The 18,769-nt window shown below is 38.0% G+C and overlaps 1 protein-coding gene across 2 annotated transcripts in view; it reads left to right on the forward strand.

Annotated features, from left to right (window-relative positions):
- Positions 1 to 18,769, forward strand: part of RAB11FIP2 (RAB11 family interacting protein 2) — a 39,071-nt gene that overhangs the window by 10,927 nt on the left and 9,375 nt on the right. For both annotated transcript variants that reach the window (XM_025039156.1, XM_006920826.3), the window contains exon 4: positions 17,925 to 17,970. In XM_025039156.1, the coding sequence (XP_024894924.1) occupies positions 17,925 to 17,970 (46 nt within the window). The remainder of the gene's footprint in view (positions 1 to 17,924; positions 17,971 to 18,769) is intronic.

Consider the following 18,769-nt stretch of genomic DNA (forward strand, 5'->3'; position numbering starts at 1 on the left):
TATCTGCCAGGCGTGGCAGTGGGGTACATTACTTCCACATCTGTCCCATTGGCCAGAGCTCAGTCGTATCCCAACTTCAGTGCAGCCAGTTAAGAAAAACGGTTTAGCTGTGGACCCCAAGGAAAATGAATTGGGCGTGTTACGTACTCGGTGCTGTGTTTGCCATAGATGCCGGTTCTCAGACATCTGGATCCTAACGGTTGGCATGATGCGAAACCCCGACTACGCAGGTACATGAGAGTGCACTTGGCATTCTTGTAGTTGTCAGGAAGATGTTTTATCAGTTTGTTTTTGGTATCGAGTTTGTGTTTTAAAATTGCTTCAACTGTTGCTTTTTAATTATAAATCAGAGGCAGTCGAGCACCATCTGTATCGACTAATCTGTTGTGTAGTGAGCCCCACAATTTGTAAAGTAATGCCTTTTGCATCAGTATATAGTTTTCCAAAAACAAACATACCCAGATGTTTGTCTGCCATTTTCAATAACTTGTTCACAGCCAGTTCTTTAACACTGGGCCGTTTTTCCACTGGGAAGTGGAAATGTGTGGGTGTGTTCATCAAACCAGGTTTCCTTTTTTTTTTTTTTTTAACGGAGACATAGCTAGACCCCTGGTTAGGTAGGGACATGTGACCAAGTTCTGGCTTGTTGAGTCAGTGGAGGAGATATAAACCACTGCAGTTCTGGTCCATGAAAACCTGTATCAGCCTCCATCTTCCTTCCTGCCTCAGACCAGATCTGGAGGCCAGATCTGGCTTGCTGCCTGATTTTGTAAATAACATTTTATTGGAGCACAGCCTGCCCATTTGCTCATGGCTATTTCCGTGCTAGTTGAGTAGTAGAGACTATGGCCTGGTAAGCCAAAAATATTTATTGTTTGGCCTTTTACAAAAACAGTTTTCTGAACCCTGCTCTAGCTGAATGGAGATCTATGAGAAGGGTGGAGCCATAAGGTAGGAACAGCCTGGGTCCCTGGATGCACGTGGAAGTCCACCTAACTAAGAATAGCCAATTGAACCTTGTCTGCATGACACATTCTCAGAGTATTAAGTTACTGCAATTTTGCATTTATTGCATTTATTCCAGCACATATTATTTAGTACTTAGGGCACAGGGGCCATAGCACCTGTTGTTCTGTTTAAGAAAAGCCTAGTTCAAAAAAGTTTAAGAACTACTGATTTGTAACACCAGATCCAAACTCTTCTTTCTCTTTTTCAAGACTTATTGTATTTTAGGTTTTTCTTAGCAATATAGCTTTTCTTTTACTATTCCTCATCTCTTTGTTCTATGCAAGTTAATTTCTTTACTGCACGTCTTTACCCAAGGCCCTTTTAAACCTTGCCATTCCATTCCTTGGCTTAGTGGTAGAATGCACTCTTCACTCTCCTGCGTGTCCTAAGCTCATCTCTCCTTAGTGCTAAAAGCCCTTTCATTCTTTCTTGATTACTAACATGGTGTTTCCCTTCTTTGATTTCTGCTGATACAAAAGAACGTAATTGCTAGGTGGTGTTTATTGTGCCGAGGTCTCAGTCCTCCTTACAGAGCTAGGTGAGTGTCTTCATAGTTGTGCCGACTCTTCTGTTGCAGGCCCAGAGCACCTAGGTTGGCGCATGTCCCCAGTGCCGAGCATCAAGGGCTCCTGGGGATTTTTTTAAACTGCGGTATGTTGAGTCCTACCTCAGACTGAAGTTTGAATCTTTAGTGAATGGGCCTGAGATAAAAATCAACATTTTAAAAACTTCCCGCTGATTCTCAGACAGGTTTAAAAATTGCTGATCTAAATATTGAACTCTGTTTCATAAGAGTTCAGTAAGTTCTTATTGACAATTAGGATTGAGGAATTGGGTTTGTAGACGCATAATTGAATCGACAACTTAGTCATGTTTGCTTTGCTTACAGGACCCTAACTAAGGCAGAGGGCATGGTGAGATCAGCTTGACTAAAACTGGGATGTGGAGAGCAGTTTGAGATTTGGCCGAATAGCTAAGAAACATCTAAATTAGAGTAGGCATCGAAGACCACACAGAAGTGTCTACTAAATATTTATGACATCTGTGGATGAATCGTTTCTCAGGAGTCAGGTGAAACCTAGGCGTCATTATTTTCTGCCTCATTCTAGTGAGTACCATGTAGCAAACTCTTAATTGCTCTATGATAATAGTATGTTTTACAGTATTAGTATTATTGATTTTATTGGAGAATATATGCACATATTTTCATTTGCAGTATTTGCTGTGAAAGAACCTGTCTGCTTCTTAGCTGACGAACTTGGGCCAAACAGTTATTTTTTAGGGTGGTGCAGAAATGGTGTCTAAGATGAAGACCTCATGTTTCTCACTAATGTTTTATAATTTTGCATGACAGTGTGCCTTTTACTTTTGGGATCAGGTTCACCCACTTCCCTCTTTCTCTTCCTCCTTTCCTTCTTTCCTTCACTGTTTGATTCCTGTCTATGGCTGTCATAGCTTTCTTAGAAGCTGTAAAAATTGGTTACCCGGAAAGTATATTTAAATGTGTTTCTAATTTTCACAAATCCGAAATCACCATCAGCCTATAAGCATGTAACCATGATTATGAATTTATATAACATGTCCATAAAAAATGATAGATTATTTACTGTCGGCTTACCTTTTAATTTTAAAAAGTATAATAAAAGATCCTCTTCTTAGTTTTAAAACCTTCACTTTTATAATGCTCCTTATGGACATTTTTTTCCTTGCATAAATTTAAAGCTCTGTCTTTGGCATATAAATATTACATAGCAATATTTATTTTTGTTTATATTTGTCTAATATTAAAGATAATTTGGTATTCATGGCAGGCTGTAAATCTTTTACACGGCTGAAAATGTATAGCCTCATTTATGAGGGAGAAAACAAAAACTTTCGAGGTGGTTTTTAGATGCGTTAATCCATTAGTGCCCAGGGATTTACAGAATGTATCCGGTGAAACAGTGACTGGGAACATGAAATATGCGACGTGATTAGTTCCCTTAACACTAACTAGAACTTTATGCTCGACTCCCCAGATACCACTTGAAACTTTTTTACCCTTTGTCATCCTAATACTCATTAAATAGCTCTCATTAATTGGTACATCTCCCAATGGGTTAATTTGCAGATACCAACCATGCCATCCTTTTGCTAACTCACTAATACAAATTGATATTTATAGACTTCAAAATTGAAAACAAAAAAAGCTCTGTAATGAAAAAAGACAAACTTTGCTAAGTTATTATTATTATTTTGAGCCGAGAGATTGAGATACAGAGAGATTCTGTGAGAGAAGAAAACAAGCCAAAAAAAATCTACAAAAACTACTGTAGGCTAATAAACTGATGTGAAAATTTCTCAATTTACAGCACTTGACAGGTGCTAAAAGAAAAGCATCTTTAATTTTAATGTGTTGTTAGGACCTCTTTAGAGAGACTGTACAAGTTATTAACAAGGTCCTCTGAGACAGGAGACGGGTAATTAACAAGACCTATGGAGATATAGTTTAGGTAATTAACGAGCTCTTAGGCACCGGACACAGGATAACACATAGCGAGTCCAGTAGTTAAAGAGAACAGGTTGTTATGATATGATCAGATACAAGATATAATATGTAAGTCCTCTTGAGGTTTCTGATAGGAAAGTATTAAGATTATATTCCAGCGACCCCAGTGCACTAATTTTTGTAAATCAACATGTACATTTTTTGGTTTAACTTTTAAGATAGAATTTGAGAGGATTATTTCTTTGTAAAACCAACAAGCAAGGAAGGTTGTTGGCGTGTAGGTTAATAATCTTTGTTAATTGTCATTAATGAAAATGTATATTTTGAGAACAATGCATCGGAAAGTCGAACTATATGTTTCTAAATTGTTTTGGAAATATATTGTTGTGTTTATTTTTTCATCTCTTGTCTATTGGCTAAAATTGGCAAAAATTCCAAATTGACCTTACTCTCCTTATCCACTATAAAACTGTCAGAGTCTGGGCCAGACAGGAGACTGGCCTTCACTAGTTTGGATTTTACATAATGTGCACAGGTCCCTCTCTAGTGATGCTCCTGTGGTACCTTCACATCTGAAACTTGATATTCCTAATTTCAAGTATTCCATCTAGTTATTTCTTGTGTAATTTTGAAATTATTGGAGGTATAACTCTAGTTTGGGTTCAGAAAACTCCTACAGTCAGCAAACCTTTATCACAAACACGTCATAATCTAAAGACCTGAAGAAGGCCCTCGCAAGTCTCCTGACTCATTCCCTTGCTGCCTCAGCGTGGCTCCTCCTGTCCATCAAGATGATATTTTTTCCATATTTCAGATCTGACTATCAAATGATGTTTTCATTTTCATTATTTTTGGAATATTTACTGTATACATGGGAATCAGAGGTCATGAAGATATAAATTCTGCCCTTAGAGCCCAGAGAAACAGGCATGTAAACATTAGATCTGAATTCTGTGCTAAGGACTGGACATTGTATAGGCGTTTCATGGGGAACCATGAAAGGTTTTTAAATTGGACTGTAATATGATCAAAGTAATATCTTACACACATAGCCCTGTAGCCTGGGGGATCTGCTGGGAACAGGGCTGGAAAGGGAAGAGGAGAAGGACTTGGGCAGGAAAACTAGTTAGGAAGTAAGTATGGCTGTTGAGGTGAGACCTGATGGCGGTCACTTGGCAGTGAGGATGGAAAAGAAGAGAACATCTCTAAGATTTATTTCTGGGCTAAAATAGATTAGACTTAACCATTCTGCTTTTATGCGTGTGTGGAGGAGGGGTTGGTTGGTAAAGGCAAAGAAACAAGAGAGAGTATTCCAGTCATGTGTCTTTAGTCCGTGTCCTAAATCTGATGAAACACAGCATTGTAAAAACTGTATTACAGCAATGTCAGGTCTGTAGTTTTTGAGTCAGACTTGGCATTTTAGTCTTGATGGAGAGGTTTGAGCTTTGTGTTTTTGTTTTTAATGAGATGCTGTCTTATTTATTTGGGTTTTGTTTCAGAGAATAGGAATTATGTGTTTTGAGTTGATGGCAATAGTCAAGCTAGTAACAACATAGTAACTGTTCTTGAGAATTTAGTTTTGAACACTGAACCACGCTTTGGCTTCTTTGAACACAATGCGGATTTCTGTAGCTGTTTATGAATTTAATGCGTTTAAAGTGTGTTCACCCTAGCATTGTAATTACTACATGTATTTCTTTACTGTGGTTTTGGCTTTACCAAATCTTGTCCCTGTTGTTAGTTTTCACTAAGAGAATAGCTTCTATGACCACATCACTTTTTTCATAACAATAAAACTTTAACTTTTGAAAAACAAGAGCTGTTTCTGTATGTTTAATATATGGTGACGGTGTTACCTGTGGCCAGGGTGTTTTAAACAGCTGCGGGTGATAGAAAAACAAAGTAAGTAATTTGATTGTGAAATGATTTTCCTTGCATGCATTTATCTAGTTTCTAAGAACGTTAGGATCCAGACATTTGATATTTGTTTTCTTGAACTTATATTTTAAGAGTAAATTATTGCTCTCTGATTTGATACATTAAATGTAATATTATATTATTGTAGAATTATAATATAAATGTAAAAATATTAACATGATATTACATATTATGTGTTAAATATATATCAAATAAAATAATTTTATGTATTTTAAATATATTTTAAGTTCAGAACACTTTCTGACATAAGTGCTAATACCACTTAAATAGCAATGACATGAATCAGCTTGGCCTAGAGTAAACCTTAATTCAAATTGCCAGTTTTGTAAAGTCGTTTTAACAAACATGTATGTAAAACTCTACTAGGGCCGCGGTGGGTGGCTCGAAGGTATAATTCATAGAGGACTGGTAGCCACATAAGCTTGAGAAGGATATGTGAGCAATGACCTGTCATCCAGGCACAATGAACTGTGTGGAACACAGTGCTTGCTGTGGAAAGGTGGACAGCTTGCTAGAAATTGGGAAACGCTTCTTTAAGGCCTTTGAGCTTGCTCTTGACCATTGAACATGATTTTATAAGTTGGGGAATGAGTAGAGAGATAGTTGTTTTAGTAAATAGCAAGAAAGCTTATTAAAATCGTGAGGTATGTTTTGAAGGAGGGTTTTATAGTGGCCATATACTCATATCATTAGCTCTTTGCTAACTACTTAGTAATTTCACCCTTTCTTTTCTAGTTGGAGACTTGGAGCTATGCTCTCTGTCTGTCATTCCCCACCTGGTAGGTTCCCAAGGAGCCGGTTAGTGAGTGCCCAGGGCAGCTCTGCATTGAGTGTGATGACTTCTTTGTTATGGAGCCTGGTGTGGGAATGGGGCTGTTCAGGTTAATCAGGTATTTTGTTTACTTGGGGTGTACAATATATTTTGTTTCATGTACTCATTTTTCATTTTCAAAGAAATTAAATGCCCCAAGTAAATTAAAAATAGAAATCATACTGAACGTAATTTAGTATTTGATTCAGAAGATATATTTAACTTCTTCCACCTAAGTATTTTACGGTGTAACATGAAGACATAAATATAGTAATAGTGGAACATTCTGCAGGGAGTGGAGGATAGGTATTAAGAGTTAGGGTTTAGGAATCAGGTCTGGATTTCAGGCTGTTGATTAGCTGCATGACCTTACTTAACCTTTCTAAGCTTAATTTTCTTCCACCTATCGACTGGGATAACCACCTTGGTGTTGCAGAAGAGCAGTACGTAATGCGCCACCCGTCACATGCGGGAGGCGGTGTTTGCCAGGTAGCGTGAGCCAGGCAGTGGTGGCGCTCTCTGTGACCATATTCCACAGCATCCACAGACTGGCTTTAAGTAAGTTAAATGAAGTTATTTCAAAGTAATCATATATTCTCAACTTTAGAAATCTCAAGTGGAATTTAGGAGCTCAGGTTTTATACTGACCAATAAAGGACATACATTTGGAAGAAAACAGTAAATTTGATAGATTTTCTAGTTTTTTTTGAGATGTATGTTCAACAATAATCTTGATGAAATAAGCTAAACCACATTGAAATTGAGTAAAAAGTATTCACTGTATTAAGTAGAAAATTTATTTTATTACTATGTGGGTCAAAGGTATTATAATCAGTATCGCTATAAAATCTTGTGTTCGGCGAATCTCGCATGGGCCAAGTAAGGACAGCAAGATAGATTTCTAAGCTTTGGCTTTACCTGAAAGTACGGTGAATATTTCATAAATTCACATGGCTGAGCTCAAATTGTGAAAAGAGTGGGCACCATAGCTTCCTCGCCAGAGCTTAGCTTTGTCCCAGGTAGAGGGCCAGTTAGGGGCATTCTTGGCCAAAGTCATTGTAGGCCCTCTGTTCCTTTTGTGCCTAGTCCAGAGGGACTTAGGGCCAACTTGCGTCTCCTCGTAGAGGGCACCTCTGCCCAGGTAAAGGCATTCTCTCCTCCCAGGAAAAGGCTGAGCAGGGATATTGGGTTGGCCTTGGTCACGTAGACGGAGCCTGGGTCCGTGCTGGGTCTGGCCCTGTCAAGGTGCCCGGTGGCTTGTTCTCATCACTCCTTTCCACTTGTACTGTTTTGCTTCTAAAATAAACAGAACTTGATTCCCAGTCCCTGTCCGCAGCCCCAGATGACTAGTGGACATATGGTAGGCCGTGGGCCAGGATCTGCTCAGAGCACCAGGGTGAACACAACACAACTTCCCAGAATGGCATTTTTCCTAAAGATTTAGGGAGAAAAGATTCTTATATCAAGAGAAATATGATTGTGGTATGGAGTAAAATGCAAAAATCCTACCTGAATTTTTAGTTAAATTTTAGTTAAATTTAGAAGTTAAGGAACTTTTATGCTTATTGCTAGTTGTATTCTCATGTATTAGGGGGGCTAGAAAAAAATGTTTGAGAAGTTTATTTTTAAAGAGATGGAGAACTGTTGGAATCCATAGGGCTTATGTTGGACAATGTGTGAATTGTTTGATCAACTATATTTAAAATAATTATTTTTTCACTAGGAGAAAGTAGTAAGTTAAATTCGATTGAATATGATATTCTTGATAAAACATGCCTTAGTATCATCGATATCTTTAAATCTTCAAGTTTTAGGACTTTTCACCAATATATTTATTACTATTCACGATAGAAAAGCATCTGGGTCTGAATTTGCTGTCCGTGATCTTCAGTGTCACTGACCACAGGTTTTAATTGTCTTGCCTATGAGATCTCATAAAAGATATCCTGTGAGAATATTAATAAGTAAATTACTGTTAGTCCCGATAGACATTTATGTATTAGGTTCTTTTTGCCATTCATATATTTAGTGTGCTTGCCCAGTCCCAGGAGAGAGAATGTAGTACTTTAATCTGTGATATCATTAATTTGATTGGGTACTGACTTTTTTTTTTTTCCTAAAAGAAAAGGAAAAAAAAAACAATATTGAATTGCACCTTGCCTCTTATGCCCTATTTGCATGGTTTAAGAAACATGATTGAAATATGCTAAAGGTGTGTTTATTAGTGGCATTTCTCTTTGGACACTTCATTTCTTAGGGTTTTTATAAAGAGGATCATTAGAGAACATTTCTTTAAATTTCTTTAATGTCTTCAAACCCTGTTGTACTGCTTTGGAATAAATTTTTTCAGTATTTGTCATAAAAATCCCAAATGAATCTGTATTATGGTCAAATACCTAAACTGGTAGACCTGGTTGGTAAAATTCAACTGGCTAGTTGAATTATTTTATAGGAAGTCACCAATTTGAAACTTACTTCAGTTCATATTGGCAGTTGTGAGTATCGCAATATATTTTCATTTCTTAAAAAAGAAGTGAAAAACATTATATTAATATACTGTCAGGTCTAGATATAAGTAATCTTGGTTATTCAGAAAAAAAAAGATATTCTCTGCTCTTTGAGGACTTTATATCTTGTTGAAATTTGTACCGAACTACCATTGATTTACTCATTCAACTATTAGCTCAGGTTTTAAAAATTTTTATTAGGCACCAACTATTTATTCAGCATACATTTGTTAAGCATCTGCCATATGCTAAGTGCTGTCAGATGCCACGACTAAAAAGGTTAATGAGATATAATTCCTGCAAGTAGTTTATAGTAGAAAGGGGTGGAAAACCCATGGATGAGGAAAGATACACAAAAAGCAAACTAAAAAATATATATATATATTTAGAATAGTTTTAGGTTCACAGCAAAATTGAGTGGAAGGTACAGAGATTTCCCACATACCTCCTACCCCCACACGTGCACAGCCTCCCCCATTATCAGCATCCCCACCAGAGCCGTGCATTTATTACAACCAATGAACCTGCATTGACACATCACCATCACCCAAAGTCCATACTTTTTATTAGGGTTCATGCGTATTTTATGGGTTTTGACAAGTATGTAGTGACATGTGTCCACCTTTGTAGTATCAAAGTATTTTTCACCGCCCCAGATTTCCTCTGTGCTCCACCTGTTGATCACTCCCGTCCCCCGCACCTCCAATGCCAGGAAACTACTTATCTTTGTACTGTCTCTAGTTTTTGCCTTCTCCAGAATGTCACATAGTTGGTACTGTGCAGTACATAGCCCTTTCAGATGGCTTTTTTCCCTTAGTAATATGCATTTAAGGTTCCTCCATGTCTTTTCATGGCTTGACAGCTCATTTCTTCTTTAGTACTGAATAATATTCCATTGTTGTATGTACCACAGTTTGCTTATCCACCCCTCTACTGAAGAACATCTTGGTTGCTTCCAATTTTTGGCAGTTAGGAATAAAGCTTCTATAAACATTAGTGTGCGGGTTTTTGTGTGAACATTATTTTCAACTCCTTTTGGTAAATACCATGGAATAATCGCTGAATCATATGGTAAGAGTATGTTTAGTTTTGTAAGAAACTGCCAAATTGTCTTCCAAAGTGGCCGTACCATTTATCATTCCCACCAGTAATGGATATGCGTTCCCGATGCTCCACCTCTTTGCCAGCACTTGGTGTTGTCCATGTTCTGGATTTGGACCATTCTGATTGGGTGTAGTGGTGTCTCATTGTTGTTTTAATTTGCATTTCCCTGATGACATGACGTGCAGTATCTTTTCATATGCTTATTTGCCATCTGTATATATTCTTTGGTGAGGTGTCTGTTGAGATCTTTGGCCCATTTTTTAATTTGGTTGTTTGTTTTCGTATTGTTTAAAGAGTTCTTTGTGTATTTTGGATAACAGTTCTTTATCAGATATGTCTTTTGCATATATTTTCTCCCAGCCTCCAGCTTATCTTCTCATTCTCTTAACAGTGTCTTTTACAGAGCAGAAGATTTTAATTTTAATGAAGTCCAGCTTATCAGTTCTTTTGTGGATCATGCCTTGGTATTGTAGTTAAAGTTATTACCATACCCAAGTTCATGTAGATTTTTCTCCTCTGTTATCTTCTAGAAGTTTTATAGTTTCAAGTTTTACATTTAGGTCTGTGATCAATTTTGAGTTAATTTTTATGAAGAATACAAGGTCCATGTCTCGATTCATATACCTTATCTTTGAATAGTACTAGTACTTTGTCATATAAAGCATTTCATGTTTATTTAACACTCTTCTAATCCTAATTCTTTGAAATAGGTGGTGGCATTTTTATTTCTTAGTTAAAAATAAAATATGAAATTTAGAGCAGTCAATAGGTTGTACCTGAGAACTAGGTGGTGGGCAATAAATTTGGTCAGATATGTTGGGTCATATCCAGAAGGCTTTGAAAGCCAAGCTAAGAAATTTTGTTCTTATTCGGGAGGAAGTTGGAGGCCAGAATTTTGGGGACAGGTAAGTAATGAGGATAGACTTGAGCTTTAGCACATGCTGCTCAGCCATATTTTAGGCTGGATTGGACAAGGAAGGATTAGCAGAGACTGAAGAGGCCATTACAGAAGTCTAGGCTGGGGATAATGTGGCCTTGTGGTCAGAAGGGTAAATGAAGATGAGTAGCTAGGAAATAGAGACCTATGTCCAGAAGCTGAATGGGGAGAGTCTGGAAGCTTATCGATGAGGAATGAAAGCTAAAGTCTGGAGTCAAGGATGTCTCTGAGGCCTCGCTTTCAGTGACCAGGAGACTGGTTGGATTAGGAGGAAAATCAGACAGAATTGATATAAAAGCCAAGATTATGATTGGTTTTGGACATGTTAACTTCTAGGTACAAGTAGGATATTTAATCTCATGCTTTAAACAGACTTTGTAAAGGTGATATTGCAAAGTATAAAGCGATTGTGGTTGAAGATAAAAAATTTAGCATTTATCAGTCCATGTGGTGGTGTTAGGTGAAGTAGTGGGAGACTAAGAAATCACCATGGCAGAGGGGAGAACAAGAGGTCTGAAAACAGAACCTTAAGACATATTCAGTGTTTCCTGCCTCAGCGTCAAAGGAGGAAGATGACAAGGAAAAGGACTAATTGGAAACGTAGGAGAAATTTTCGGCTTCCATATAGTACAGAAGAGTCTAAAAAAGGAAGAACGGTCATTGGTGTCAAATGGAGCTGAGAGGTCGAAGAGATTGAGGCTGTTGCCTTAGATAAAAGTAGTTCGTTGGTGACCTTCATAAAAGCAATGAGTACTGGTCGGGGTCGGGGTGGGGGGGGGCTGTGTTTCAGATTATGGAAGATGAGTGAGTAAAGTGACAAAGTCAGCAGGGTTACTTGGGAGGGATTAGCGATTGGCCAGATAAAAATGGTGGAACATCTGAGGGGTCATGAGCTGTAATGCGCTCTGGTGAGACAGGCGAGTACAAACAAATGGATTAGGAAGCAATCGGGGTGATGGGGTGTGGCCACAAGCAGGTCTGCTGGGAATAAGGGGTTGGGAGAATCAGAAGGTGTGATTGATCAGATGGGATTTCGATTGTGTGAGATCTCAGCATGAGTAACCATATCCCATCTTACCGATTACTGTTCCTTTGGAAACATATCGAGAAAAATTGTTTGTGAAAATGTGTTATCAATAGTAAGGCCAAATACAAACATGAGGTCATATTATTCAAGTCCAAGTCACCTGCAGTAATCACACCATTTCAGAAGTACAGGAGCCATCAGTCTTTAATAATGTAATCCTAAATCGAAAATAATTTTGAATGTAAAGTATTCTAGCTCTGTGAATGTGAAAAGTATTGTTAAATGAAAGCTAGGAACTTTTTTGTGCCTAACAGTGAATTATCACTTGTAAAGTACGCCACTGTGTGTATTTTGGGAAGAAAAAAAATAGTGTTAAAATAAGTAGTCATGGAGCATAAACCAGAAATTGAAGAGGAAAGGGAAGTGTAGATAATTCATGTGAAAAATCATGATATATTGTTTTTCTTTGGTTCTCTCTTTTTATTAGATAAATAGGATAAACCTTTATCCTTAACCGTTTTAAATTAGGTGAATAGTTCATAGCATTTATTGTATATTCCTGTATGAGTTAGAGTCCCAGCAGCAAACAGATGACACACACACAATGGATAACCGAAGAAAGTTTAGTGAGGAGAGTATTCACAGAGGGGTGGCCAAGGTTAAGGACACCAAGGAGGACTAGTGTAACCCTGGAGGCCAGCAGTGTCCAAAGTAACTGCCATGCTTGGGTGTGAAGGAGTAGCTGTAGCTGCAGCCATGACTGCACTGTTTGTGGAGAAGCTACTGGTGAAATGTCACCACGGCAGGGAGGGACTGCAGCCTCCGCAGTGGAATGGGGCGGGGTGGGGAGTAAATACCCTGCCTCCCCTTCTTTCTCTCCTCCCATCTCTTGCAGGTGCCTCCCAGTGGCAGAGCATAACTGGAAGCCAATGGGAAGCCGGCCCAGGTGCTGCACTCGAGGTCAGCTTCCTGGGGTACAGCGAAGGGCAGATGCAGCAGGAGGGGCCAACAGAAAATAATGGGCACAGTTATTTCAAAACCTATTGCTTTTCAGCCTTTGTTCTCTTTTACCTGTCTTGGACTTAGTCATTTCTGATTGGAAGAATCCTTAGGAAATTGTATTGGACTCGTTGAAACCAACCATCTCTGAGCTCACAGTACAACTGAACAGATTAGAACCCCTATGTGTGAGGAAGAAGTACAGTTTATGGCTAATGCGCTTGGACTGTGGAGTTTGGTTGCCTTTCTTTGAATCCTCATTCTGCGACTTAATAACTGTGTTACCTAGAGTAAGCTGCTTAACTTCTCTGTGCCTCCGTTTCTTCTTCTGTAAATGTAAGTTAAAATAGCACTCACCTCATAGGATCGTTACAGGGATTGAGTGAGTTAACACGCAAAGCGCTCAGAAAGGCGCCTGGCACCACAGTTAAAGTAAGATAAACATCAGTCGTTATTAGGCCTAGTGTCATTTTCTTTGCCCTTGGTTCACTGTATTGAGTATTTTTCTTTACCTCTTTTCAGACTCATTAAAGGTTTTATGTTTTACAGTTCTTATATTCCTCCCCCCGCCAACTACATTTGTCACCAAAATGAAGCCCCAGGTCTCTAGAGCCCACTCCCTCAGTTAAACAAGAAGATCAATAGGCTACTCCCTTTTGAACATAATTAATGTCAGAAGTTCTTCTGTGATAGTTTAAAGTTATGCTTTCGTGTGTATGTGCGCACAATGAGGAATGAATGGTGCTTGAGAAAGTTACTCCTCTACTACCCACTCCTCCCCGTCCCGGCCCCCATTCCAGCCAGGTGGGACAGCGCCTGGATTTTTCAAATAACTTGAATTCACTTATTAAATGCAAAATGGATCAGGTTGTAGGCCAAAATGGACTTAGCTTTATAATTTTAGCATTAATGGGGCTTAGAAAGCGATATTGTGGAAGACATAATAATACTTGTTTTTAAATGCCTTCGAGAGCTTCCAGTGTTGTTACGTGACTTCTCGTTGAAAGACTTAAAGTCCTAGAGCCGGATATTTATACAATTTGCATTGTTTTATGCTAAAGGACAGTTAATCAGTTTTAATAGATCTTTGTTCTTCCGTGGGTTTTGTTTTGTTTTGTTTTGTTTGTGACAGGCACATACTTTTTCACTTTAATAGTCTCTTCCCTGTCATAGGTATTCTTGTTTCAAAGGAATGTATTTATGTTTTTAAAAAGAGAAAAGGAAGGACAAAGGAAAAACTCTGATCACTGCCAAATGCCTTAGTGATTTCCGCAGTGGTCATTTTTATTGCTTTATAAGATTGGTTTGCTTTTCTGACCTATCTATAGAAGACTAGTCCATAGCAGAAACTGAAGGACAGTTTCAAGTTCTCACCACTTTACTTATTTACTCAATATTTCTTCTACAAAATAAACCAATAAGCAATATTATAGAAGAGATACTAACGATTCTTTAAAATATTTTGAGTACTGTTATCTAAATTTACAATTAGAGTTTACTTAGAAAAATTCTTTAAATTAGGAAATTTACAATCACAAGGTAAAAGTAAGCTTTCACTTAACAACTTTAGAATGTTAAAGCATTTTATTAGTTTAAAAACTTTTTAAAATATGAATTTAAAATACTTTTATCAGTTGAAAAGATACTTTAAAATCCTCTACCACACTCAGACTTTATCAGTTCTGATTTCTAAAATAAAAATTTTTTAATTCTAAATTTTAAATTTATATAAACTTTCTTCAGTGTGAGCATGTCTGTGTTCATTTTCTACCTGATTAAAAGCACCATTTTCCTTGACCTGTCAACAGCTCAGCTGAGCAGTCAGACTGCATTATTCAGTATCTTGTCTGACATGAGGACAGCAGTCCAAAGAGAAAGATATCACAAATTGGTGCCACACTTCGATAAATGGAGACATTTTATTTTTCACCAAGCTAATTCAGTCCAGTTCAGTTAACTCTTTTTTCCCTCTTAAGGACAGATCAAAAAAGGCAGCCATGGATGACTGAGTTGTCATGTGTTTGACAGGTCAGTGTGTGAATATAAAGCGGACCACAAGGGAGGGGCTCTGCCTTTAGATTTTAGACAATGCCCCATACAAGAGCCCTGTCCTCAGATCTGCACCGGGGACTGCTGGAGAGAGTGTCAGAACACTCAGATTACATTCAGGTATAATGGGAAAGAGCTGGGGCTTGCTGCGCCCTGTACCCTTTTCCCTTAGAGTTGCGACCTTTTCAACCTAATCATGCTTAAGAATTCTCAAACATGTTTCACTGAGTTTCACTTATATCCATGGGCTAAAGTCATTGGATTTTATGTATTGTTTTATGATTTTGATAAAGTCTTCATCTTCAATGTCTGTTTCTTAAAAACTCTCATCACAATGATTATGATACCAATGTTTCTATTTCTTAGTTGAATCATTTCTTCTTGAGACATATAATGAAATTTATAGTCAGAATATTGTTTATTCTTCAAGGATGTAATGGGATAGATTACGCTAACAAACATGGAATGTTTAACATTTATGAAAGAAGATAGAAAGTGTGAAAAAATTGCCCTTTGGTCCATGCACCCAGCCTGAGAGCCTCATCTTTCCCATCGAAACCCTTCAATGGCCCTGTCCCACGCTGGTGCCTTATGTCCAGTCTCTTCGGTGTCCTGCCAAGGCACTGCTGTGTAGCAGCCCCAAGCCAGGCTGTATGTCTTCAGAGGCCTCTCTCTGGCCTGCCAGACCCATCCTTCAGTAATGTAAGATCCTGCTTTTCCCTTGAGTCAGGCCCGCCTTGGCTAATTGCTGTGATAGAGCATATCTTTCCTCCACGTGGTCTGAAAATTTAACTCTCACGAGTGCTGTCCCCCTGCTCCCCCAAGCGTAGCCGGACTGTGTGCTTGCTCAGCCTGCGGTGATGTGCACTTTCTGATTGCTCCATGTGTCCTGTGCGTTCAGGGCTTCAATAGTGCAAGCCACGCTCCGTGTGCAGAGACCAGGGCTAGGGCCATGTGTCACAGGACAGATTCTAGTGGCAGACACCTCCACCATGACCAACTATAGGGCCACAACGCAAGTTACCCCACCTCTCAGTGGCTCTCGTTTTCTTATTTTGAAAATGAACATCGTACCTATTTTAAGGTTTATAAATACGAAATGAATGAATTTGGGTACAGGGCTTAGAACTGTATGTGGCATAGTCTAAGTGCTATGTAAATGATCATTAAATAATTTATTGAACATGTTCTATGTGCTAGTCACTGTGCGAAGTGTTTTATTACATGTTAATGTATTTAACCTTCACAGTTGTCTTACGTGGTAGACACTTGCCATCCCCATTTTACAGATGAGGGAACCCAAGGACCATGAAAGTTAAGTAACTTGTTCAAGGTCACAAGGCAAGTATAGGGCAGATTCAGGATTTGAATTCCTACCTTCCAGCTCCAGGGCCCTCAAGCACCCCACTGCCCCTAAGCACCGTGGTGTACTGTCAAACCTGAATGTCAGTCATTTTGCCCTTGAGATTATCACCGCCAGCTGGAGAGAGATGCAGCAGAATGTGTTTCTTGACCTATCCGAAAACAGCTGCGAGACGATGGCGCCAGGAGAGAATGTCCTGCTGACCCCTGATGTTGACCACCTTGGATTGAAAGTCCGAGAGGGTGGGAACCACATGCGTTAGTGGCTGCTGCAATGGCACCCAGGCCTAGGTTTACTATATGATAATGTCTTTTAGGATTTTTTTGTTGTTGTTTTCTTTTAAGTCACTCTTTTGTCGTGCTCTTGAAACGTTGCTAGTATAGTGACAGTAGTCTGGGACCACACAGAACACCATAAAGACGGTGAGATACAGGAAATGAGAAAGTGTGTCAGCTGCCTCGGCCTGTGAATGGTGCATGGTAGGTATTTAAAACGTTTCAGTCTTTTCTACCATGTCACCCAGCTCTACTGAAATACTAAATTAATTCTCAGGAGTTCTAGCCAGAAGAGGTCAACCACCAGTTCTGGAAGCCAGTACTACCAATCTTAGTCATAACAATCGAAACCTTCGACATGTGAGAAATTCTTTTGAGGTTGTTGTACATGCATGTATGCTCTTTAGATTTACAGCCTGGAATGTGTACCTATAATAATAGATATTTTTCAGATATTATATCTAGTGTACAGACTTTTCATGTACACAATCAAAAGTTTAAAAAGTGAATTTCTTCAAAGGATTCCAACATTTGGCTGATAAAGCAGAGATACTGTAAAATATATATTTTACAGTTAAGTCTTGGGGGGAGGAATAAAAAGGTTCCTAGGACAGTAATGTTTTGTAGAAGTTATAATGGCTAATACTCTTAAGTGCTGGGTAAAATTAAACTTGAATAGCAGCGATGAAATATTTACTCATCAGTTGGCTTTGAAGTTTAGCTTCTTTTGGGTTGCAGTCCCCTTCCTAATGGACAAGTTTCAAAGAAGAAAACGATTATAGCATTCAGCTGTTTTGTTTTCTTACTCTCTACATGGAAGATAACCATTTTGTTTTGGTCCATTTGGTATTTAAATTTTGAAGGCCAGCTACTTAGAAATCACATTAATGGCAGAAATGGTTCATACAATTCTGAATTTATTCTCAATGATAGGATAATGTTTAAAGATAATTTTTCTAATACTTGTAGAATTTTTTTTAAAAGATTGCTTTAACTCTTTTATTCTACCATCTTTCCAACCTAAATTTATTTAATCCTCCATAGTTTTATATCAGAAGGCGTAAGGTGAGTGTTTGTATATAAAATGAATAATATGTTATAAAATTTAGTTTTATAAAATATCTTGCTGTGTAAAATGCTTATGTTTAAAATGTTTAGAAACTACGTATTTTAGAAGTACAGTTCTTCAGTTCTGATAAAAACTAAAGAGTTTTCCTCCAAAGTTGAAAATTGTCAATGCTTTAGAATGTTGAGTAAATACTGGTTTTCTTCTACATTCTGGATTAAATTTCATTCGAGTGATTTAGGACTTTTGAAATTGTTATTGAAATGTTGGTTAAAAATGTCCTGTTTTTATGTTTCCTCCCACTTGGGCTACCATACACTTTTAACATTTACGTTTGTCTTTTATTGCTCAGTTTTCATATGAATCCGACAAGCAATGAAGACCTCAGGAAAATCCCGGTAAGTTACAAAGGGAGTTCAAGAATGATCAAAAAACAAGCCACAAGCAGGCCTTCTGTCTGGCACACATTTCTAAAAAGTCCTCCATTCCCTTAAATTCCTTAGTTACTTACGGATTATAGATTAGTGTGATAATTTGGGGAGAAAGAAATAAAGCAAAATTCAAACTTTGTTTTTAATATATAGTAGGGTGTGACTTCTGTACGATCTTTGGAAGTTCAGGTAAACATTGTAATTGAAGCCGACTTAGAATTTACATATTTTGTTTGCAGACTGTTTAAAATTAATATGAAAGCTGTATGTCAAAGTCAACATTTTAGCTATGAAATAAGAGCATGTGGAGAAAACTAACGTTTTTTGTTGTTGGGACAAAGATTGAAGAAAGTATAAAACTGCGTGTTGATATTCAGCAATAGGGAGAGCATTCTGGCAAGAGATCTAATTAACCAGGAAGGTATTTGAAAGAAGCTTTAGGACACCTACCTTCCTCGTCAGAACAAAAACCCAGTATATTAACAGGCTTGGTAACGACCAGCTGAATTAACTCACATATTTGGCAAGCGTTGTTTGGATATCTTAACTTCATATTATTGTTATTTGAAGTCCAGTTTTGGATCTCTGTTTAGAGTTTCATTGCATCTTCAGTCAATTCAAAATATTTTTAAACCTAGGGAATGAGTTGCTTTACAGAAATATGGGCACATGTTCATGGTAGAAAACTAAATTCTCCCTGAATAACAGAAATAGAGCCTTTATTCTTGAGATGCTGGGTTGCTGTTTGAACCATCTGTCCTTAATG

This window comes from Pteropus alecto, unplaced genomic scaffold (genome assembly GCF_000325575.1).
Source record: "Pteropus alecto unplaced genomic scaffold, ASM32557v1 scaffold177, whole genome shotgun sequence".
NCBI lineage: Eukaryota > Metazoa > Chordata > Mammalia > Chiroptera > Pteropodidae > Pteropus > Pteropus alecto.